The following is a 26,153-nucleotide window of genomic DNA, read 5'->3' as shown; positions in this document are numbered from 1 at the left end:
TTTAATATAATTTCATTATAAAGATGAGATCATTAATAATGATGGTTTTCAGTACCATTATAACAGTATAAGGCTATGTTATCTCATTATAAATATAACCTCATAATTTTTTCAATTTTCAAGAAAATGATAGTTTCTAGAAAGAATTAAAATATTTATTATAATTTTTATTGAAATATGCAGAGCATCTCTTTCATATTTATTCTCTAGTCCTCCTGCATAACATCACTACAAGTAAAATTGCCTCTGAAAGAAAAAGGGGAAAATTCAACATAGATTTAATTATATGTTTTTCCAATAACAACGTGAAGCTAAAATTCTGACAAAATTAAAGGCTGTAAAAACACTCACCTCAGTGGATTCACACATCCTTAGGAAATTCTCAGAGACAGTGCAAATTTTCTTTTCCTCTCCAATTGTCACAATGCCTACAACATGGAGAAAACTATAGTTTAGCATTGCAAATGTTTTCAAGAACCCAGAGAGAGAAAAAGAAACTTTTGCTGATAAAATCTAAGCAAGTTCCATTTTACGTTATATTATAATGGAGAGATTTTTTCCTCAGCTTTAATTGCTAGATGATAATTATAAATAGATTTATAAATAGAAGATCAAAACTATTTAGCCATCAAGCCATTTAAAACATTTTCAATCTGAATTCAATTGAATCTAGCCACTAGAATCTTCAGATTTAATATTAGCTAGTTCATCGGTTTTTCCCATTATTGTAATGGTGTAGGCATCACAACTATTTTGATAACTATGCCCCAGACTGTTCTGAAGTCTGGATCTAAATTTATTCTGCTGGTACAAAGCTTCTGTTAGTCTATAAAAGCATATTGCCCAGAGGAGTAATTTTTCTCTGCTAATATTGAAAACAGTGCTGTTAGTAAGGGGAAATAAAAAGCTCCAATTTGACTCGTATTTACCCTTGCTCCAGTTGGTTTATGGACCAACTGCATCGAATCACCTGGGGATTATCACAAATATGCATTTCTGGACTCCAACGCAGAACTGTGAAATCACAATCCATGAATGTTTGCATTTTTAACGAGCATGTGGGTGACGCACAGCCACAGAGCTCATTTTAGAGAAGGGAAGTGATCAAGTTCATCCTACAAGGGGTCTTTAATTTTGTCTTGAGAACTACTGAAGTGTTAAACACATATATACATGAAAGAAAAGAAATCGCAAGTTCTGGGCAAACTAATACTTAGGCTTTGAGCACCTGCTGCTCTTTATTTAGTTTTAATTTGTGCGTACGCATTCACACATTCTGAGCTTTGAGATACACCACCAGCTCTCCATATCTATGGAGCTGCTGACAGTCTGCTTTGCCAATAGTTTGTGCGATTATTTCAGTCAAAAAATGATCTCCTTGCAGGACATCAAATGCAGAAATCCTTCTCTGAGACCTGTCCTTCCTGCCAAGATGGCGCTAAGAGGGGGAAAAAGAACCCCCATAAGATTTGTCTAATAAACCATCATTATTGAGAAAGCTTCCTAGTAAAGGCCATCTTTCTCCATTCCGATCTATTAGACTTCGTTCATGTGGAATCCCTAAGCTGTACATACACTTCCTTACCCATTTCTTCATTCTCATTGCAGCAAAACTCCTAGAAAGCATTGCTTATTCTCACTGCTTGCAATTCCTTTCATTTTATTTCCACTTAAACACTTGCCAGTCAGATTTCACCCCAACCCTCCAAGGAAGTTTTCTTAGAAAGATCACCAATGACCTCCACATCATTAAAACTAGAGATGACTTCTCACTTTTCCTTTTACTTGCCATTCAGCAGTTTTGGAGGCAGTTGATGGCTTTCTCTTCCTTCATGCTCTCTTCATTTGGTTTCCAAAATCTGTAGTCTCCTGTTTTTGTCTTTCTATTCTCGCTGGCTTCTCCTTTTCAATATTTTTGTCTGGCTCCTCCTCCTCCCCAGGACCTCTCTCATTGGAGCTCCCAGAGTTTGGTCCTCTTTCTTCCTTGATGATCTCATTGAGTCTCAGAGCTTTACATTTTAAATATTACCAACGGCTCTTAAATCTATATAGCCAGCCCCATTCCTACCTCACTCCTGAAATCAAGATACTTATATCCAATTTCTTACTTGACAACTCTATTTAGATTTCTAATAAGCATCCAAAAATCAACATCTCCATAATTGAACTTCTGATCTTCTCCCTTACGTGCCCTACACCCAAGCAAGCTCTTCTCTGAGGCTTTTCCATCTCGGTTGATTACAAATCAATCTTCCCAGTTGCTCAGTCAAAAAATAAATTTCTCTTTGAATCCTCTTTCTCTCTCAAACCCCACATACAATCTATCAGGATATGCTGCTGCTCCTATCTTCAAAATACTTCCAGAATCCCCCCTCTCTTGCTACTATCCTGGTCCGAGCCACAATATCTCACACTGGGATTACTACAAGAGTGTAACTGACATGCCCGCTGCTTCTCTTGCTGCAGTCTATTCTCCATAAAGCAGCCAGAGTGATCTTTCCACAACAAAAGTGAGACCTCGCTTCTCTTCTGCAAATATTCTCTATTTCCCTCAGAATAAGAGCCCCTAAACTGATAATGTCTTGTAATGTACTCATCATGATTCTATGTTCCACGAACTCTCAGATTTCATCTCAGACTATTCTCCCTACCTTCTTATTCTATTTCAGTCACACTGGTCTCTCTATTTTTTGTTGTGGATACCAGGCATGGTATTGTCTTAGTAAGTTTGCACTGAACATTCCCTCTGCTAAGAATATTTCCAAGTCCCTCATTTCCTTCAAATGACAACTATTCTGTGAAGCCTTCCTCCATCACTCTTTTAAATATTGTAACCCAACCCTCCCACCCAGCAGCCAGTACATTTGTATTGCATATAATGTATATTATATGTATATAAAATATAGTTCTTGTGATATAAGTACCATACATATATTCTTGTGATATAAGTACCATATATATATTTCAAATTAATTGCAGTTTTTAAATCAACATTTGTATAGTATGAAACTATGAAAATGAGCATGTGTATATAAGATGTGATGCAGTACAAACCTGAAAACTTGATTATTTTGATTCATGTGTATCTTTCCATGAGTGGCCAAATTGACCTAACCCAAAATTAAGTAAATTATTCAAATTTACCCATTTTTCGAAATATTTAGTACATTTATATATTTTATTTACTACATCTAGAAAAGTTTTTAGCTAAAATACACAGAATGACATTTCCAGTTTCTTAAAAGCAAGGAACAAATTAAGATTGTATAAGAGAAGCAGCAAGAACACACTGCAAGGAGAGTAGGGAGAGAAGAGCAGGATTTGATACGTTAGAGTTACAATCACAAGCTTTTTCACAAGTCGCAAGTTTTTTTTAATATCGTTTAAGCTGGCTAAACAGAAGCAATATATTTCTGGCTTTGTAAGAAGTGGGTGTGCCTGAAATATGAACAACTTCAGGGAAAATTATGCATAGGCTGTGTAGACAGTTTCATCTCTAAGGCAATAAAGACCTCTGGGTGGTTTCCGGAGAGTTAAAGAAACACTGCTCAAGGTGTAAATTCTCATCAAGGAAATTGAAAGGCAGAGTTGGAGGTAAACAGAATGAATGAATATCATGATCCGTTATAGTGTAACAGGAAATTAACTCCCTATAGGAAATATAAATGCCGAATTTTCAAATAATTGATCATGTACAAGACTAGTTTTAAAGATGATAGAGCACCTGGAGTATCCTTTTGCAGCTTCTATATGTTACCACGTTCCTTGGCTCTCGGCTCCTTTGCTCAGTCTTCAAAGCCAGCGGCACTGCATCTCTCTCTTTTGTCTGTAGTCCATCTCCCTCTGACTCTTTTCTTCTGCCTCTTCCACTTTTAGGGACACTTGTGATTAGACTGGGTCCACTGGGATCATCCAGAGTAATCACCCTATCTCTAGACCAGTTGATTAGTAATCTTAATTTCATCTGTAACTAATTCCCCTTTGACATGTAACCTAACATAGGAAAACCCACCCAGAGGAATAGCCTAGACAAGAAAATATAGCCAAGATTTTACCAAATAATGTCTTGAATTATTTAGCAGAAATGAATATAGCTCAGTAATTAGCAAAGACATTGCTAAATGCACAAAAGATGTCCTATTAACAGTACGTGTATCTAGTTTCTACACTAATGTAAAATGTCCTTGTGAACAGAATGGACTAAAGTCAAAAGTGCTGTTTATTGCTAGTTTCAGTTTTGTCCTCTGTTCTATCTGGTGCAAAGAACGCAATATTCCTAGGTCACAGTTGCCTTCTCTAGAAAAAGCAGGATGGGTCAGGTCCATGATCTGAGTGTTTTTCAACCTTTGTTTTATTTTACTTTTTTGTCATGGAGACTTTTTTCCCCCTTCAAAATTAAGCAGTGGTTACACATAATAGGAGCTCAATAAGTATTTGTTGGAAAAATAAGGAAGTGAAATGAAATCCTACTGAGAATAGCTTTATGGAAATCAGATGAAAGCAAATTTCTCCTGCTAAAATGGGTGGACGGGCTGGACAAGAGGTAGGGTTGGCTAAGAAGAGCCCCACCTACTTTGGACCACTTTGGCCCTTAGATAGTGTCAGCAGATCTCCAGGTTTTAACATAGCACAGTTCTAAATCCTGGATCTAGATATTATGGGGACCAATTTTCACATTTTGTGAAACAGATTCCTAGGATAAATTCCTAATGCATTCAATGTCGTTAAATCACTGTACATAGAATTGAAGGATGACAGAAATAATTATAAAAGCATTAACAAATTGAAATGGCAAGTAAAATTATTTCATGACTCATTTTGAAATACAGCCAACCCTAACAAAATAAACCATCCTTAAATTCCTCAACTGTGTGAAGTGCTGTCTCTGCTTCCCATGAGATCTGTTAGAAATGTACATGTGTATCACCAGCAGGGCGATGAGTAGTGAGATGCAGAGTGGAGATGAAGCAGGCATAACAGCTATTGCATGGTGACAGTTCCCATCATGTAGTTTAAACACCTTGGTCTTCTAAGAGAAAAGATATTATCCAGATGCAAATAAGACAACTTTGCAACATAGGGGAAACTGCTTTATGGTACGTTCTTACCTACTTAATTACTTTTTTGATGAAATTAGTAAATGTCTGTACTGATCCTAATCCAAATTTGGGGGAGTGGTTCTTTTCTATTCTGGTGCCCCTTGATAATAACATGATTGCATATCTATATTCAGGATTCTTATTAAGGACATATTATCTTGAGGGAAAATAAATGCTATCCAGGTGGTAGATTCTGCATTAAAGGCAAACAGAAAATCTTTATAGCTGATGTAAAAGGGTACGCGACATCTGAAAAGTGCCTTCTCTTATATGTTATAGAGAAAAGTTAAATTTGAGTAAATCTTATGAACTATGTTGTAACCAGTGCTAAGGTTCAAAGAGAAGCTTTAATCATACTCATGCTTTACGCCTACTGTAAGGATGTCCCATTCAATATTTAGGACATATTGTCCTAAAACAAAATACTGCTTGTTTGTCTGAAATTCAAACTTAACTGGGTGTCCTGTATTTTACCTGGCAACCCTCTCTGAGACACCAGTCACGTCTTCTCCAATTTTAATTGTTTGGATCAGCAGAATTAAAGGAAGACAGTGAGGGGGAGGGACTGAAGTCAGAGGCACGGTTGTCCAGGCAGCTGTTCTCCGGTGACCTCAGGCAGCATTGCTGAGGTTTCCTTTTCCTGTGTTTATATGGGACACGGTTCCAAGGTTAAAACCTCCCCACTGGAAGAGCTTCCATACTCCCTCTATTGTCTTCTTGCCAAGAATTTCATCCACAGAGCAGACCATCCTGCTTTTCATTTGGATCAGACAAAGGGGCCTGAGGACTCTGTCTGACAGGATGGTGGGTGGGCCACAGTTTTGGAACACACAGCTAGTAGACATTAGAATAGTTATAGTACCTTCTACAAGTTCTGGTACCTACAACCTATCTGTCATTTACCCACAGAGGGCAGGACCTGCAGATACCATCTGGTGAAATGTTTCCTGCTTTCCCCAAGAATGGGAAATCTCATTAGAGAAAAACATTCAGAGTGTTCCCAGATGTTAATAGGTTAGACTTTAATTCCTATACTGTGAAAAAAAAAATCCGTGTGAATATGTGGATTTGAATATCTTTTATAAATTCTGTAGCTCCCATGTTTTTACAAATGGTGGAAGAGAATTCCAAATGGGTTAGTGACATGAGACTCCTCCTTTGCACTCTTATTTATTTATTTTTTTTGAAGAAGAAGATTAGCCCTGAGCTAACTGCTGCCAATCCTCCTCTTTTTGCTGGGGAAGACTGGCCCTAAGCTAACATGCGTGCCCATCTTCCTCTACTTTATATGTGGGACGCCTACCACAGCATGGCTTGCCAAGCAGTGCCATGTCCACACCCAGGATCCGAACCGGTGAACCCTGGTCTGCCAAAGCGGATCGTGCAAACTTAACCGCTGCGCCACCAGGTTGGCCCGTCCTCCTTTGTGCTCTTGCAGTTCAGTACTTGTTTCCACGGGAGAGGCAGCTGATTTGTCATGAAGAACACAGACTCTGAAGCCGGACCGCCTGGGTTTGAATCCTGGCTCTGTAACTTACCAGCTGTGTAACCTTTGGCAAGTCATTTAACTTCTTTGTGCCTCCGATTTATCATTTATAAAGGAGATAATAACAGGGTCCACTATATAGAATTGTTGTGAGAATTAAGTCAACATATACAAACCATTTAGAATGGGGTCTATACATCATAAGCCCATAGACAAATCAGAAACTATTATTATTACATGAGGTTGCAGCCCTAAATAAAAATAACCAGAAGACTACTTATTTAATATACAATCTTTGATTTTGTTATTATTTATATTAAATGTTAAGTTTCTTTGCCCTACTTCAGAAGACAATGAAGTACCTATTTCTCAGGTGACCGCCGTACCAGACTTCACAATTTGTGTAGTTTATTACAGGCGAGTGAAAATAGGATACAAACGTCACACTGAATCTGGAAAAGTGCAGAAGAATCAGGAGAGGGAAATCACTGTTGCAAGCTGCCAGTATCAGAAAGTACAACCTGACAGCCTGTTCAAGGACGTGTTTGCATGTTCATGTCGTGCAAGCAGCTTCCACTCACCCTTGAATTACTATTTCAGCTTTAAAAGCATGTCCTGAAAGGGAAAACTCTGGTACGTTTATGTCTTCGGTAGAAGAAATAATGACGGTTCAAAGTGAGTTACAATATTTCAGAGGCAGTTATTGGGGTGCAACAATATGAGGCGTTGTTTTACAGTTAGAGCTCCACCTACCGAACTGACGAAGGTCCAAGCAGAGGTTGGCTCCCTCCACTAAGGTGGTGTTTCGACAGATGGTCCACAGATTGAAGTACATGTACACTGGCAGGGAGGTGAAGGCCGTGACTCCCAGCCAGGCCAACATGAAAAGGTACGTCAGCATGATAAACTGCAACCGAGAAAAAGTTGAGAGAGAAAACACATAACCTACTGGAAAAGAGGAATTTTGTGTTGAATCTACAAAGCTCATTATTGAAAGTTTTAAGCGTTATAAGACATAGATCATCACGACAAAACTGGTAGGAACTGTAGCATGGGAAGCGGAGAGACGGTGACCATAAGGGGCTATGCGGATAAACTTGCTGCAAAATATCATCATGGCAGAGGTTCTGATGTACAAAGGAAGAAATAACCCGTCTGCATCTTAATGCCTGTTTCATTCATGTATTTATCTTAAAAATCTCACCACACATTTTTTAAACTTTAGAAAACATTAACTTGGATATTTATGAGGGGATTCTGCAAAATGAGTTAAAACTGTGTCAGTATATTTATATTACAACTAAATGGGAATCATTTCATACTATAAATATTTAAGCTACTTGATCATGTATACATGTAATGTTATAAATATAGTGACTCTCAAGTCATTTTAGTATATAATGATGTTAGGGTGTACTTTCACTCCTCCTTTTTGATGATTTTTGTAATATTTAAATCTAAGTCTTCTTTCATGCATGTTAATTTTACTTTTGCTACAGAAACAGTAAATATGGTTTTAAGATTGAAAATAAAGTTTTTTCTTTGTTGATTTCAGAATTTTTTTTTTTTTTTTGAGGAAGATTAGCCCTGAGCTAACATCTACTGCCAATCCTCCTCTTTTTGCTGAGGAAGACTGGCCCTGAGCTAACATCCATGCCCATCTTTCTCTACTTTATATGTGGGACGCCTACCACAGCATGGCTTGCCAAGCGGTGCCATGTCTGCACCCAGAAACCAAACCGGCGAACCTGGGGCCACCAAAGCGGAATGTGTGCACTTAACTGCTGCGCCACCCGGCCAGCCCCTAGAAATATTTTTAATATTTATAAAATGTAGTGAAAGCTTGTTTGCGTATCCTAGATATAGTTGAATAAGAGCCTGAGTTTCAGCATAGGTTAAATGGATTTTTAGTTCAAGAATTGCTAAGGTGCTAGATAAAAAGACGGATGTATATATATTGGTAGATGGATGAATAGCTGACAAAAGATGGAGAAATGTAATAATGTTGATTCAAATTGCTTATCAATTAATTAATCCATATTATCTACATATAAAATTATCTACGTAAATATACATGCTTAAGTGTCTCAGCTAACACTTCTATTAACAACTGTATCCAGATGTAGCTAAAAAAGAACAAGTGTAAGTCACAATGCCCTGAGGTTTAAATGAAGACTTGAATCCATACGTTGATACAAAGTGATTGTATTTCCTAATGCAAGTTATGTGTCACTGGATTTATCAGCATATTTCTCATGATCATAGGAGTAATTCATTATATGAAGTGTCCATGTAGGTAAACACCAACCAGAAAAAGAGAATGAGAGCAGATAGCCCCATAGGAGTTGCCGTATTATTCTGTCATATAATATTAATTAATCATACTCAGGTAACAGAGATTAAAATCTAGATTCTCTCTGAAAAGTAGCCAAATAAGAAAATCACTACTATAACAATTCTTCTGGCACAGTATCTACATCTGGTTTTCCTCATCTGAATCCTGTATCAGGGAGTAACAGTATAGCTTTCTCTGCTGTCACTCATGTACCTGACCTTATGATTAGCAAGTTACCTGCCAGCAAAATACAGAAAACATCAAGGAAGACAAAAGCCAGGAGAGAATTTGTACAACTACATTCTTATCCATTTTTCAGTGACTGAGTCATTCATTCATTTATTCATTCCTTCCATCCACAAATACTGTGCCTAGTGTTAGTTACTGCCCTATGCCCTGGTGACACAGAGGTGGAGAATTCAGTTTCCTGCGTGCAAGGAATGTCCAGCTTTGTGGACTTCATACTCATCAGAACATGTGGGACATCTTCCTGGGTAACCCACACAGCAATATGCTCTTTCAATCGTCAGGGTTTGGTTTTTATGATTTATGTTTTGCACATGTCCCCAAAAGGAATATAATTTTACTTCCCTTATTCTCTTCCAACTCAATCTCCCTTAACTATTTCTTCAAAACAAAATTGGAAGTTGGAAAGAGATGTGTTCCGTGTGTACGTGCATTTCTGCATGTGCCAATGGATCTGAAGTCACATCCTGAAAGAGATCCACCCCAAATTTTACCCCTCCTTCCTTCGTATCTGTATATATTGTGTATGGTGAGTTCAAGCACCCTATAGTATGAGTTTGTTCATCTTCTGAAATAATTCCTGATGATTGTGTTATATTTATATAATCAGACTCAGAACACAGGATGAACAGCATATGTGAACATAATTATAAATGTGAAATTATATTTTAATCTGTTATTTAATTTATATAATATAGATTAAGTTCAATATCATTTTAATTAAAAACAAATTTAATTTAAATTAAATATAAATTATACTTAATCTTTTAATCTTTGTATTAAGTAACATAGCAACAGGATTATATTTAAAAATGTCTGAAATGTAGCCCTTACTCCCCAAAAGCTAGGTTTCTATAGATATTTGGCCCCCTTCTGAGTTTCAGAGGCAAACTTCCAGAAGACTTTGGAAGAGAAGCAGTAGTGTATTCTGGCTTAACTTTAACACCTCAGGTAGTCACATTTTCAAAATGACAATGCAACATAAAATAAATACACTGAATGAAACTAAATCTCTCATTCAACTCTATTAATTCCTTTGGCGACGAGTTATAGCAAGACTTTATTCCATGATTTTGGCGCAATCTCAAATAAGTGAAACTTATTTAACAACTCTCAGAATATATACTTTTGAAAAATGTCCCTTGGTGTTAATATCATGTTAGAGCTTATACACATATATTAAAGTCATATTGTGATTAACACAGAGAGAGATTATTGGGATTAAGGATAGTGGGGAATTTACATAACAAATATGAAAAGAGCCAAGACAAAGCCAATGAGACCTAAGAACAAATCTGTCTCCTATAAATTGCCAAATGTCACAGTACCTCAGAAACCCAGGACATAATTAAACACACGCTTTCTAATAACATTAACTTCTCTCAAATCTCACCTACTGTTAGGTTCTACTATGAAATTCTAGTGGCTGGAGAGTTTAATAAGCCAGCATCTTTCCTAACAATGACATTAAACTATGACTTAGCAGACATATTTACACCTTTTACACCCAAGATGAAACAAAGCCTGGTTTAAAAATAATAGCAAATAAAACTTGTTGAGTATTAAGTTACTTAAATCAGTCAAGGAACTGGAGTAAATATCCTTCAATGGCTACTTATTATTTTAATAGAATTATTAAAGTTTATATCACTTTTAGAATTATTTCATCTTGCTCAACACATACTTGATGAGGGCCTAATATATGCAACAGTAAACGGTAAGATTGCAGTCACAGAAAGCAGTAAACACTTTGTCCTTATTTTACTCGTCAAAAGAATAAAAATATTCCCTGCGGAAATCTAGACAACATCTGGTCTTGAAACATACTTGATTGTCTATGGTAAACATTTTGTTCGACTCTACCAGAGAGAAAGGAAAATATTTCTTGGGTGGTCTTTCTTCTTTCTTCTTTCTGGAATGTGGAATGAGGCAAATCAACTGATGAAGTTCACTGGGTAGCGTGGCTGCCGGCTCAGGATTCCTCGTTTCTCATGGCCTGATGCACCCAATCCAGGTGAGAAACGTCTGCTCAGCCTCAAAGTATTGCTAAGCATCCTGCAAAGATCATTACCCATTCACTCCTAACATTACTAATCTGCATGATACGATGCAAGTCATTTTCCATTCGTTGCCACTGGATTCCATCTGTAAGGGGGTAGAGATTGATCGATTGATGATTGATCAAGCCCTGACATGCCACTCACTTACTGTTTCCCTAACCTAAATGGCACATTTATTTAGCAATAAAGGGAGCCTTATAGCATATTGATTAGAGGCATAGGCTTTTGAGCTGGATTGAGCCTAGGCTGCTCTTTATGCTTCTGTATCTGCCTGAGTAAAATGAGAATACATCCTAAATTGATCTCACATGATTGTAGAGAGGCTGGAAGGAGATGATACATGAAAAGCAGTTAGCACAGAGCCTGACACAGAAGCAGCACAGACAGAATATTAGCTATTTTTATTCTAGATGGTATTATTGGGATTGCTACTACCACCAAAATATATGTTTTGCCTGAAGGATAGGATTATACAGAATAAGAGAATGAGATTTCATTTCATGTTTGGAGAAAATAAAAAGAATGAGAAGTTCCGGATTCTGGGGAAGTTACTCAAAGAGAGCTCTCACTCAGGGAGAAAGGCTCTAGAAAATTTAGAAACCACCCCGAAACTGAAAAAATCCAGTTAACAGAATTCTTTTGAGGAAAACGCCCTATTTATTAACATTTTAATTACTTGCAACTGTAAGTCTCAAGGCTAATCTATCATCTCAAGAACAATGAACGTGATACGGCAGCTTGCAGCACGTTACTTTGGAGGGCTGAGTGACTCAATGGTCCACGGGAGAATAATCAGCATGCTTTTCCTACATCCTCTCTATCTTGTTTTTCTTTCCGTCCCAGGGGACTTTTCAAAAGCTTCTTTTGAAGGTGCTGTTCACTGTAGAATGGAACTTCCGATTCAATAGGTTTAGATTCAAAGAGGCTTGGAACACTTTGAACTGTGTTGCCGCTGCTCCTATATACGGCAATGAAAGGTTTGACCTCTGAAACCACAGGACTGACTCAGATTTGCTTTCCTCTGGAAGTTCTAGTATTACAGCCACTTAATAAAGCTGAATCTTTACTGTGAGAAAAGATTTTCATTTCTACTAATGCGTAAGTTTTGTTCTAAGAAAGATACAAAAGACTTTACGTTTGAATTTTGAGTGCAAACTAGCTATGTTTCAGGGAGTACCAAATCACATTCACCAAAGTACTCAAATTAAGCAGCTAAAAACACAATTCTATCTTCCTATTTTATGTTTTATCTTAGAATCTGATAATTCTTAAGATTGAAAAATTATTCAAATTCATCAAGTGTAATCTTAAAAAACTCTATATAACATCTCACAATTACGTCTATTTCTAGTTTTCCATTGTTAGTAATATGGCAGATATTTATTTTGTCATCTAAGCATTAAATAAATAAATAAGCTACTCTTATTCTTATTACACCAATCTCTAAGGATTTGAAAATTTCTTCTGATTTTGAAAATCTTTTTTTGTGTCTTTTATTAACATTTATTTTTAGATGAAACACTTTCTGAAATTAAACTCCACAATATCTGTTTGGGGAGTATAGTGAGAACAAACAAATAAAAACCAGAAGAAATAAAAGTAATTCTGGACTTGAAGTCAGAGGACTGGCTCACTAGTTGTGTGAGCTGGGTACATCATTTAACCTCTCAGAGTGACCTGGAAATTAGCATACCTCTCCCACAGGCTCTGATGTAAACACACAAGAAGCTAATATGTGAAATCACTTAACAGCAAACATGGTCCACAATAAATCTTACTTTGAAAATAAACCCAAACACAGGAGGTTGTTTGAGTTAGCAAAAAATTAATTATTTTGTATTTCTAAAGGTTAGTTATGGACAGAAATAATCCATTTATGTTGCAATTCACGTTCATTGCCTGAACAACGCTGAATTTTAATTTTCAGTAGCTCTGGCCCTGTTTATAGAAAGGAGGAGGGGACGGATTTTGTGGAAGTTAGATATATAAAGTGGCCTCATTGGCTTTTCTTATTTTAGCCGTTGTTTAATGTATCACTTACACATATTAAAATGCTCACCGTTTCCTCCTAATTCATGAAGAAAAACAATTCTGTAAAATTTCCTTGGTTTGGTTTAGACTAATTAACTCATTGATCTTGGATAGTAAAAACCACCACAAAATCACAGGGATTGGGTGCCAGATTCATAATTAATATCTAGCACATCTCATTATCACATTATTATTTGAGTACCATTTCAGCAGAACCTGCAAATTGACTGTCACAATAAGCATCTCCTGTTATCATATCTCTTCTTTTGTTTTAATTTTCACTCAAAGCACACTTGTTGAGAGCCTACTATGTGTTAGTATTAAATTCAACAAAATTGGTATAAATTATTTCTTAGTGCCTTGCAATTGGAAAAAAGCATGCCATTATTGTTTTGATCTCAACCTGGATATTGTAATCATTGTTATAAATTTAGTAGGGAGGTTGAAACACAGATATGCAAGAGGCAAGCTTTTCATAATCTTTGGAAGAAGCCAAAAATTGATGATTGATCCTGTAGCCATTGAGATTACTGTCTATTTAACTTGAAAATGACTTGCAAAAGGTAATTGGTTTTTCATCTGAACTCATAAACTTAGACTTGATGTCTAAGAAAATCACACTTTGTTGAGCTACAGACTTTCTGTGGAACTTTAGCAGATGCACACCCATCGAGGTAAAAATAACGCCTTAGAAATCGGCAGCATTGATGAAAAGGAGCCAGCTGACTCTGACTCCACAAGTCTCCGAATCGCTGAACGGCCTAAATGCTGAAAAAATATGCCACATATTGAATGGAATGTTATGATACAACGGACAGATTCAGGTATAAGGCAGACCTAAACTTCAGTGGAATGAACAAAATGGATCTATTGATAGTCTCTTTGTAACCAAAAACATACTATCAGGTTCTCCTCGGATCGTTGTCTATGAGGTCCCCCATTAACAGTTTCAAGGCACAAGATATAAAAAGAGTTCACTAAATCTTAACTCAGAGCCCCATCATTTCACAATAATACATTTTTAAATGATGTTTTCCCGTTTGGAATGCATTTAAGGAGTATCAATGCAATCGTGTTTCCACTTGAACAACAAAAGGAAAGAGCTTTAGATTTTATCAAAGGCAGAATTAGCGCAGAGCTTAGGGATCCTGTGGTCAAGAAGGCTCACCAGGGTAGATGTTAGCTGTGGGAGCACAGCCTCTCACAGTCGTTTTCAACCATGGCCCTGCATTAGGGTCATCTGGCAATGGTGAGAAAGAAAGAGATGCCCGGGACTTGCCCATACCAATTATATCTGGTATGTAAAAAATCTCTGCAGGTGATTTGAATGGACACCCCGTGTTAAGAGCTACCGCTCTAGTGGCATCAGTAAAGCTCTCATGAGTACATTTGATGTGAAGTTTTCTTTGATGTTCATCCTTAGGTTCCTCAGGGTACTGCACTTGAAGTAAAAAAAAAAAAAAAAAATTGATGGGGGGGCGGCCTGGTGGCGCAGGGGTTACGTTCGTACCTTCCGCTTCTCGGCGGCCCGGGGTTCGCCGGTTCAGATCCTGGGTGCAGACATGGCACCGCTTGGTAAGCCATGCTGTGGTGGGCGTCCCACGTATAAACTAGAGGAAGATGGGCATGGATGTTAGCTCAGGGCCAGGCTTCCTCAGAAAAAAAAAAAAAGAGGAGGACTGGCAGTGGTTAGCTCCGCGATAATCTTCCTCAAAAAAAAAAAAAAAGAGAGAAAAAAATGCAATTGAGATGGTTTGCCAGAACTTCATGCCACTGTCAACAAAGCAGCCAAATGCACAGACAAGTGAGGTACTGGACATGAACCAAATTTCTAAATCAGGATTTCTCAAATTCAGCACTATTGAAATTTGGGGCCAGAAAAGTCTTTGTTATGGAGAATGTCCTGTGCACCGCAGTGTGTTGACCAACATCCTTTGCTTCTACTCACTAGATGCCAGTTGTGCAATCAAAATTTTTCAATGTCCCCTGGAGGGAAAATAGCTCCTGGCTGAGAACCACAACTCTAACATGTGAAAATATCAAGTCAAAATAAAGGAAGTGAGCACCTGAATAGACTCTCACCACAAATGCAAAATGGGACACCATTAACAATATCGAACTCAGTAGGCTCTGGAAAATATAGTAAAGTTTAGTGCAGAAAAAAATTACTTATTACGTAAATTACTCGAAAATATGAAATCATTATCATCATCTTCATTATGACTCAAAACCACCTAAGCACAAGTAGTGTTTGGAAAATTGTTTAAACAAACTATTTGCTATATTTCTAGTAGCTTTATTCATAATTGCCAAAACGTGGAAGCAGCCTAGATGTCCTTCACCAGGGGAATGGATAAACTGTGGTGTATCCAGACAATGAAGTATTATTCAGCACCAAAAAGAAATGAGCTAAGACAGGAAAAGCAGGGAAGCTTAAAAATGCATATTACTAAGTGAAAGAAGCCAATCTGAAAAGGCTACATAATGTATGACACTAACTTATGATATTCCAGAAAAGACGAAACTGTGACATCAACTAAGACAGTAAAAGAATCAGTGTTTGCCAGGGGTGGGGAGAGAGAAGGATGAACAGGTGGAATATAGGAGATTGTTATGGCAGTGCAAGTACTCTGTATGGTACCATAATGTTGGAGACATGTCATTACACATTTGTCCAAATCCACAGAATGAACAACACCCAGAGTGAGCCCTAAAGTAAACTATGGACTTTGGGTGATCATGATGTGTCAGTGTAGGTTCATTGATTGTACTGATGGAGGATTTTGATAACGAGGGAGGATATACCTGTGTCCGGGCATGTGGTATATAGGACTTCTCTGTACTTTCCGCTCAGTTTTACTGTGAACCAAAAACTGCTCTAAAATATAAAATCTACTTAAAAATATACTAACTGTAATGCTTTCTTCTTTATTACCTTGTATTGGTCTCATTCATTCAACAAATCAAATTCAAACAGAATGTAATACATGATCCATCAGGACATTGCACCTGGCTGATCTAACATCTGGATAACAGTATTCTAAGCATTTCATTTTAATTCACACCCTCCAGGTTACTCAAAGAACTTCTCACTGTCCTCCAAACCCCACACCAAGAGCCCTTTTACTCATTAACTCATTAATAATTAAAATTTTCTGTGTGTCCACAACATGCACTCACTGTAAGACACCTTGGGTATATACTGGTAAACACTGCCTCTCTATCACAGACTTTAATCTCCTTCTTTCCATGCAAACACCATAAATTACCCATGTTCATCAATATGCTCAGCATGAAGGTGCTTGTGTACAAGTCTCTTGACTATTCCAGCTAGACTAGGGGCTCCCCAGGGTCAGGGACACTGTCCTGTTCCTTTTCACATCAGCAGTGCCCAGCATGGTCCCTCAGTCTTTGTAACAGATCTTAAGAAAATTCAGCCAAAGAGATTTTACTTTTTCAAGTGAAAGCAGAATTCAAATAAAATCAAATTATATTAAAAATAAAAGCATCACTGTCCTAGTAGAATATATTCTTTTCCAGAAAATATTACTGTAGAGGAAATTTCTTTTAGTGAATGCTATTTTAATATCAATTATACTGTCAGTGTCTGAGAAATGTTCTTTTGACCAAGGATCCCAAAATAATACTGCTAGGCTTAATGATTCCTCAGTGAACTTTTAATTTTTACATCCTTAGTATACTTAGTTTCCCCATAAAGAATTTTAAAACAAACTATAGTAGTCAATCTAAAAATGAGAAAGACACAAATAGAATCTCAAAAATGTGGTGAAATATGTTTTGCATAATGTTATTGATTTAAAGCCAAAGTCAGAAAAATATATAACTCTTGCTTTTTGTCTAAATGCAAATATAAAAATACATACCTTTTGCCTCAAGATTATTCCCAGCACAGTGGGCATAAAGCTCCTTATTGGAAAAGAGAGGTATCCATTAACCAAGCAATACTATAAAAGACCATTTGTAATCCACGATTTTTATTTCATCCCCCATCTAGTGGCCTATTTAAATTATAACTATTACATGTATGGAAATATTTGGCACATTAAAATCAAATGAATCAATTTAAAAAATTGTATTTCTATTTAGGCAGTGTCACCTAAATATATAGAATTGAGGTTACTCCTAGTAGCTGCAGTTACGGTGAGCGAATGCATTCAGGATATCACACTGGGATTCACAAAAATCTATAAATTTGAGAACATTTTCTATCCTTAAGAGGAATTTCTAGCTTTATTATAAACTTTGATTGAAAACCTATACCTATAGATGAGTTCATTTAAACTAAAGTATTTTTATAAGTAGAAATTACAAATTCATAGTTATGGAGATAGTCCCCCAGAAATTTTCAATGGGCATTAAATTCTAAGACTTAATTTATGTTAATTAAATCAGAAACTGAAGGTTTTGAGTATTCTATGAAAGGAAAATAGAGGTCTATAGAGAATTATACTGCTATGTGCAGGTTATGAAAAAATATATTTTAACATGATTATTTTTAATAGAACTATTTTGTTTAGGAAACCATGGATCAGATAATGTGCTATTTCACGTCTTTAGTTTTTTCTTTCTCAATAATAGTACTTTAGATATACATGATATGATGTGACAAGAAAGACACTTTACCTCTTTAGTCTTCCCCATGGGGTACCTCCCCAAAGTCCAAAACCCCATGAGAAAAGCATCCGACAAATTCAATTGAGGTGCATTCTGCAAAATGCCTAACTAGCGCTCTTCAAAACTGTCATGGTCATCAAAAACAAGGAAAGTCTTAGACTGTCACAGGTCAGAGTAGCCTACGGAAAGGTGGCTTAATTGGAATATGGCATCCTGAATTGGATCCCAGAACAGAAAAGGAACATCTGGTAAAAACTAAGGAAATCTAAATAAAGCATGGACTTTAGTTAATAATAACAGTTCCATATTGGTTCAGTAATTGTGAGAAATGTGCCATCCTAATGTAAGATGTTAATAAGAGGAAAAACTGGGTTTAATAGATATGGAAACTCTATCATCTTCACCTTTCTATAAAACTAAAACTATTCCACAATTAAAAAATTATTTTTGAAAAAATAGTGTAGGATTTAAAAAATATAAGGAGCCACAAATGGTTCAAAATTATACCCTAGGATGATTTGATATGTAGATAAGTCTAATGAGAATTAAAATGCCACTGAACATACAAATTAAAAAAAAAGGTTTAGCAGAAGACTCATTTTAATGATTTCAGTAATCTAAAGAACAAAGTCCAAACAAAACAAAACCTTGGCTTAACATTTTGAGAGGTTATTTTTATTTGGATTGAATTCCAATCATGGCTTATGGTGAGCTGAGAGGCATCCACAAGAGTCAAATTTTTTTTTCAAGTTTTCATTTCCAGGGGCTATGTCTCTTGAATTTAAAAATCTAACACTAGAAGCTTTACATTTTACAACAAATGTTTCCATTTTGTCTATGTCATTGTATGAGGCTAACAAGTCTCCTGTCACCTTTGATGCCCAAAATCTGAAAAAGAATGAGACCTGTGTCTTCTTTTTTTCCTATAACTGATGTGCCAGCCTTGTTAATATCTGAACGGTCACGTCGAGATTGGTCCGCTGTCCAGTTGAGTTCTGAAACTGTGTGAGATGTACTTCAGACACCTGTGGCAAATGAAATCCTGGTTCCTTCTTCCAGGATGCAATGCTTTTGGAAACAGTTTTTCTAAATATTACCACTATGCCTGAAGCAGTTTGTTTCCTCCTTTTTTTTTTTCCTACTGAGAAACCATTGTTAAAGTGTATTGTTATAATCTGAAAAAAACAATGCTGCCTTCTCCATCTTAGATTTGAGAGAGACACTAGGCTTTATTCCAGGAACTCTGTCTTGGCAATCTTGGATCAAGTGACACTTTTTCAAATTTAATTTAAAAAAATACTATATTTTAGAGACAGACTAGAATGCAAAGTTCCTTGATGACAACTTTACTTAGAAAGTTACCTTAAGATTTTTATAGTTAGTCATCAAAATAGAAAAGTATCTTAGACTACTGAGTTCTTGCATGTTCCACACAGCATCCTTGTATTATGAAAAAGAGTCAATTCACAATTGTGGGTAAAAGCAAAGGTTAAAATGAGAACATCTCTGCAGTGAAGGAACTTTCTAGTTGTCAATGAAGGATCTCAACAAAATGGAAAACAGAAAGTGGCTGGAGAATTACAAACAACCCTCACAACTAGATAATTATCGTATTAAGTTATCCCAAATAAAGCAAAAAATGACAAGGCAAATCTTGATCCTGGGTTATTGACAGGGGCTCTGTGCCAGATGCTTGAATTCAAATCTGGCCCCCCACCTACCATGTACCCTGGGGAAGTGCTTATCTTCTCTGGGTGGTGGTTTCCTCATCTGTGAAATGAGGGTAATACTCTATCTACTTCACACAGTTGTTTGGAGGATTAAATGCCCGCATATTCTGTAAAGTGTATAGCATAGCTAGTGGAATATGTAAGCACCTAACAAATATCACCTACTATTATTATAGACGTATGATTAAAACTTAAATTTAAGCTATGAAAATGAACTGTGAGGTAGGACATAGTGAATAGATTTAAAGGTAACTATATAGACTACGTCTTATAAATACTAGTCTAATATGCCATGGTCAAAATCTATAAATATCTGAGGCTAACAGGAAAGGTATTTAAAAGTAAATAAATACAATATGTTTCTTCATCTGTAAAATGGGGGTAACGATAGTATCCGCTCAAGTTCATTGCTTTAAACACTGTGTGGCCTATGGTGGCTGCTATAAGGCGCTCTGTTATGAGTTGAGTTGTGTTCCTGCAAAACTCATACGATGAATTCCTAACCCTCAGTACCTGAGAATGTGACCTTTGTTGGAGAGATGGTTTTTACAGACATAAGCAAATTAAAAATGAGGTCATTAGAGTGGGCCCTAACCTGGGATAACTGGTGTCCTTTAGAAAGGGAATCAGAGCGCAGGCAAGCATACAGCGAGAATGCTGTGTGAAGATAAAGCCAGTGATGGGGGTGATTTCAAAATGTGACAAGGATCACCAGCATTCCACCAGAGGCGGGAGGAACAGATTGTTCTTCCCAGAAGGAACCAACCTTGCCAACCCCTTAATCTTGGGCTTCTCGCCTCCAGAACTGTGAGACCATAAATTCCTGTTGTTTGAGCCACTCAGTTTGCGGCGCTTTGCTACGGCAGCCCTAGCAAAAGAATACACATACTGTCGAAAGTTTTCATTGTTTTATTTAACCTTGAGAGCAGGTAGATTAATGGAAAATAAGAGAGTTAATTTCCACAGAGAGTAGTACATTTAATATCCCTACTATTTCAAAACTATTGGGTTTAAAATTTGGAAATGTCAGAACAAGCAGAGAGAAATACGAGGTCCATATCGGTGTCATAACAGTAATGGGAAACTTTTAGAAATAAGAAAACTTGGTGATGGGAGCAAGAAATATCCTAAGATTTCAAAATGTGAGACGTCAAATGCCTCCCAAGTTTCAGTGGAATAAATAATTTTTTTGGTTTAAAATTTAATGAGGAAGAAATTCAAAGGCAACAAATATTTCTATGTTCATTAAGCTAAATAAATTCATGTTTAATGACATGTGTTTGACTTGCAGTCAACTTGGTGCCATTTAATATTTAATTTAAATAAATTTAGTTGCTTAAAACGTTTTAATAACTTTTCACACAATGTCCTAATAAACTAGTTAATATTGGTTTCCACTCCCAAAGGTTAATACCACACTTTTGTGTTTTATGTGCCTCACATTTAGGATTTTGAATGACAGCACTTAAAATTTTGAAATTGAGTTGGTCCTGATACTGCATGGGAGGAAACACATCATGCAGATCAAGTTCTGCATTCATTAAGAAAAGCATTCATTAAGAAAAGAGGATATTGATTAGCATCCTCTATTCAGCGATACAATGCTGCTTTAAAATTAATTGCATTCGTATTGATGTAGATTCAGTTAGTAACCACTTTATTTTTTATATACCACAGAGAGATAGAATAACAAGTTTCTTTTAGTACTAATTCTGGAAGTTTTTCATATAACATGGTTGTTGCCAAAAAATTTATTCGACCCTTTAATAGTATTCAGTATTCTGAATAGAAAGGCAATTGATCTAATGTCAAAAGTACGTTGCTAAAAGCTAAGGGAGACTGATGCAACAGGCTAACCGGTGAACTCATAGGTCACGAAGCAGACTGTAAGATACAGTCTATCTACAAAGTGGGGAAGAAAAAACAGCAGAATGGAAATAAGAAAAAAAGCAAGACATGTAGCAGGAGAGGATGACTGATAAAACTTTCTTTTGTTTTTTTCCCCTCTGATTTCATGGAGCCACAGGCTTTGTGTGATAAGCAAGCTGGGTCTGGTGGGGAGGGAGGGTCACAGGGTTCTGCTTCACTGCAGCCACCACTATTTACTTCTGGGCCGGTGGAACCCGTCCCACCACGCAGGCAGTGGTGGCGTAGCCAGGGCACAACTCGAGCCCTCAAACACTATGTGGCATTGCTACTTCTGCAAAATGCACAAGAATGCAGCTTCTGCTTCTGCTCCAGTTCTGCTCATTCCCCGGGTGCAGAGAGGGTGCTAAAGGAGTGGGTGGGGGCGTCTTGGGGGGCTGGCTCCCTGCTGCATAGCCTCTGGGGGAGCCCACGCAGCTGCTGCCACCCTTCTGGTCTGTTGAGTAGGACTGGTGACACAATCGTTACTATTCTAGAAAAAAATGCGGCTCATGTTTTTGCTTTAAAATTTCTTATTTGAGATATCTTTGGGAGGTTTGAATGGCAAGCAAGTAATTATTAACCATATATAGATGTGCATTTTCTTCCATGATTTTTTTACTTCTGCATAGAATCCTACGAAGCGATTTTGCCGTTCTCAATGACACAACATAATCACCTGTACTCTTCCTGGCAAAGGGTACCTCCCACTGGTAAGACTGTGCTTGGAGACCCTTTTTCTCTACCATTCCGCTAGTGCTTTGGAATCGTGGACTCTTTGAGCTGGCATGAGCTGTAGAGATAATCTAACGTCTTCATTTTGTAAGTGAGTGAACTGCAATCCAGAAGAGTTAAGTGACTTGCTAAGGTCCACAGATGGTGTTAGAATGACACTGTCCCGGTTACAAGAAAAAGCCTTTGGTTAATTGAATTCACTATGTTCTATTGGCAGAACATAAATGAATCTAAGATCAGAACTTGCCTTCTTAATAGAGAAATTGCTTAGGTAGCACCGACAATTGGCCCACTGAATAGTCATATTTTATTTTTTTAATTAATCCAAGACCTTTAATTTTACTTCCTCCAGATCTGCAATTGGACATTACTGATCCTAAAAACTTAGGTATTATAATAAGCAGTGTCCAAAAAAAGGAAATGAGTCTCACAAGAAATTATTCCAGAGACAACTACAAATACAACACAAGCAAGCTACTTTATAAGCTTATCATCACTACCAACACTGAGCAGCATAAGAGAACTTGTTACAAGCTGGTAAAAAAAATAATGTCTGATGGATAACAGGTATTTCTGAACTTTTCTGTAAGGTTGACATAAATTATATAATTCTTTATTAGAGACATCTTACTTAATATTAAATATATGCTGCAATTAAATGCATGTTCTTATATACCATTGGAAAAATAAGAAAAACACATTAGTCAAAGATGGAAGCACCAGTGTTTCTTTTTAGGAAAATCATTCTGCATTAACATGCAAAAGTACTTTCAACCGTGTTACTCAATTCTCTCCACTCTTGTGTATTAATAAATATACAGGCATCGTCTTCATTGCATTCGCTCTAGAGCGTGACTACAAGTTTGATTCCCCATTAGATATTATAGGAATTTAAAACCTAAATTAGTATAATTCTTATCTTATATCAATATTAAACAGAAATTACATGATATAATTCCCCCCAAATTTAAAGGGCAGAGACATGTACTTAAGGAGGAGAGACACAGGTATTGTCTATAAATTACGGATGGATTTTTCTCTTATTCTAAATATCGTACAGGAACCCCAAAGCCCTTTAAATCAGTCTGCCTCTAGAAACAAAACTAGCTGTGTTGCATATGATTTGAGAATTTGAACTGAATTTTCACATGGTATAATCTTAATTTAAAAAATAATATTATTAAGATTTAAGACAGCCATCACAGGAGGAAATGTTCCAGTGTTGAAAAAAAAAATACTTTCCTTCTTGGCAGAGGAATACAAACACCTGTGTGCTATTGAACAATAATAAACTCACATTCAACCCTGAACATAGACAAATAACATACCCAGGCGCTCACGCATCTGCCGCAAGTGGTGATTTTGAAATCCCCATAGAGATCTTTGATGGCACCAGTTGTGAAGAAACCTTCCACCATCAGCAAAATGCCGTACACAAAGAACGCAGCTGCGATGCCGTAGATCACATACTTGAAGATGTCAATCCTGGCGGAGAAGAAAGCGATTTATTTCAATAACTCTTCATGGCAGATCTGCAACAACTGATTCTCCTATGCTCCTGGTTCCTTCGGAATGAAAGCTATAGAATATTTATGTCCATAATGGAGGCTGGATTTAAAAACATTTTTGCTCTATATGCCTAACGTTTGTATGTACATTTTGTTCTGCCACATCCAGTACTTGTTGACAAGGGTTTTTCATGTTTGTAAGTTTCTTCGTCTTCCCTCCCAGGCTCCCCCTCTCCTGGTTCACACCAAGGTAGTCTTGGATAAGCAGTGAATCAGGTTTCTAAAGGAATTTCCTAAAATTCATTTGATAAGTAGAGTAATAATCATATAATTTACATAATTTCTCTGATGACAAAATATCAAATGTAAAGATTTATGTATATAACACTGAGTTTTTAAAAGATATTAAAAGAGGAAAAAAGCTTTTTGGTTAATGAAGCATTCATTTTCAATAAAATGACTACCTCATATTTTTGTTATTATAGTCAACTGCAATTGTATTTTATTTCACACTTACTGTAAACCATCACTAATATTTTCTGCTGATGATAATGTTAATAATGAAAAAATTATAGTTTTATAGGTAAGTTATAATTTTGACAGTCAAGCATTCTAGGCAGAATCGCTAATGGGTATTACATGGAATTGAGCCTGAGCCAAGATATAGCATAATCCCATAGACGAATGGGGAGGTATTCTTTCTTTTCTCCTAATCGAGTGTCTCTGTATTTAAGAGGAAGAGATACATGTATTGTCTATAAATTACAGATAGATTTTTCTGTTGTTTTAAAAATTACATGGGAACTCCGAAGCCCTTTGTAAAGAAAAAATCATAAATTAATCAATTTTGCTGCCTCTATAACCAAACTAGTTGTGTGGCTACGGTATGTGGAGAGGTATATGTATTAGCTCTAGTTCTGTGTTTGCAGTCCTGATATCCATTTGTAAGAAAACTGCTCTTTATTTCACATTGTCAAGCTTTACTTTTACTCTCTCTTCTCATTAATTAGAGTGGGTGGAGTAGATAAGGTGGCAGCAAATGGTAGAGAGACACTGTTGACTTTATAAAAGAGGGGAAATGAGGGAATGAAAAGCTCGCTCATGTTGATGGAGATTTAGAAACTCTGGATGCTATGACAATATTTTTAAAATAATACACATATTAGCATAAGTGAATTTGTTGCATATAAAAAGAGCAAGAAGAGCTTGCTAATGTCCAATGTACAACTGTTCACTGACTGATTTCCACTCTGTGAAAAATCTAAATATTGCACAATTCTATTTGTCAAGGGCAATGGGGCAGATAATGTGAATTGCACAAGTCCGTCATGCATGTGAAAGAATCTGAGGATTTCAACTTACAGCTCTAATCTGACATCATAAACAATTTGGTTTAATGGGCTTTTCCATAAAAGGTTAAAATGACATTTTTAAATATATTTTAATTTTTATTTGGAAATCACTTCAAATTCACAAAAAAGGTTGCAGGCAGAAAATGAATAGTACAAAGAAAAACTGTGCATCCTTTACATATTTTATAACATTTAATAGCATATACTTTATTGTTTTCTTATATGTCTCTCCCTCTCTCTGGATAATTATATAGAAGCACAGAGAGGTTCTCCACAGCACAGTTATAGACTTCAGGAAATAGAACATTGATATAATACTTGTGTCAAACCTATCATTTGTATTCCAATTTTATCAGTTGGACTGACCCAATGATGAACTTTATAGTGGCCCCACCACCACCACCACGGGATCCAGTCTAGGGGTAATAATTGCATTTATTTGACACATCTCTGTAGTGTCCTTTAATCTGGAGCATTTCCACAGGCTTTCTTTGTCTCTATGACATTAACATTATTGAGGAATGCAACCCCACTCCCTCCTTATTAAACAGAATGTTCTTCCTTTTGGGTGTGTCTGCTGCTTCCTCATGATTTGGTTAAGATCATTCCTTCTTGGCTAGAATTCTATATGGGTCATATTCTGTCCATAAGCCCCTCAGTAGTGATGCAAATTTTGATCATCTTGTCCAGGTGACGTCTGAATTCTGCACTGGTTTCTGAGTTTGTCTCTCTCAAAACTTCCCTGGCCTCTCCCTCATAAAGAGACATGTGATTGGATTTAGGGCCCACCTGAATATTCCAGGATAAGCTTCTCTTCTCAAGATCTTTAACTTGATGACAATTTACACCATATAAGGTAAATATCAGTCTTTGCCAAATAAGGTAGTATTCATAGGTTTCAGGGATTAGGAAGTGAATATATTTGGAGGGAAGCATTTTTTTAACCAACCACAGTAGAAGAATTCAGGTGAGCAAAAGCAGCAACTTGGAACATCAGAATACACAGAAGCTGAAAGGAAAAGCAACTTTCT

The 26,153-nt window shown here is 36.6% G+C and overlaps 1 protein-coding gene across 3 annotated transcripts in view; it reads right to left on the bottom strand.

The window, feature by feature from the left end:
• The window catches only part of GPM6A (glycoprotein M6A), a 311,513-nt gene that overhangs the window by 9,116 nt on the left and 276,244 nt on the right, over window positions 1-26,153 (bottom strand). For all 3 annotated transcript variants that reach the window (XM_046648751.1, XM_046648752.1, XM_046648750.1), the window contains 3 exons: window positions 23,591-23,747; window positions 7,339-7,492; window positions 352-428 (listed from right to left, as the gene is read on the bottom strand). In XM_046648751.1, the coding sequence (XP_046504707.1) occupies window positions 352-428; window positions 7,339-7,492; window positions 23,591-23,747 (388 nt within the window). The remainder of the gene's footprint in view (window positions 1-351; window positions 429-7,338; window positions 7,493-23,590; window positions 23,748-26,153) is intronic.

Source organism: Equus quagga, chromosome 22, assembly GCF_021613505.1.
Source record: "Equus quagga isolate Etosha38 chromosome 22, UCLA_HA_Equagga_1.0, whole genome shotgun sequence".
Lineage (NCBI taxonomy): Eukaryota > Metazoa > Chordata > Mammalia > Perissodactyla > Equidae > Equus > Equus quagga.
This window is presented reverse-complemented; position numbering and strand designations above follow the sequence as displayed.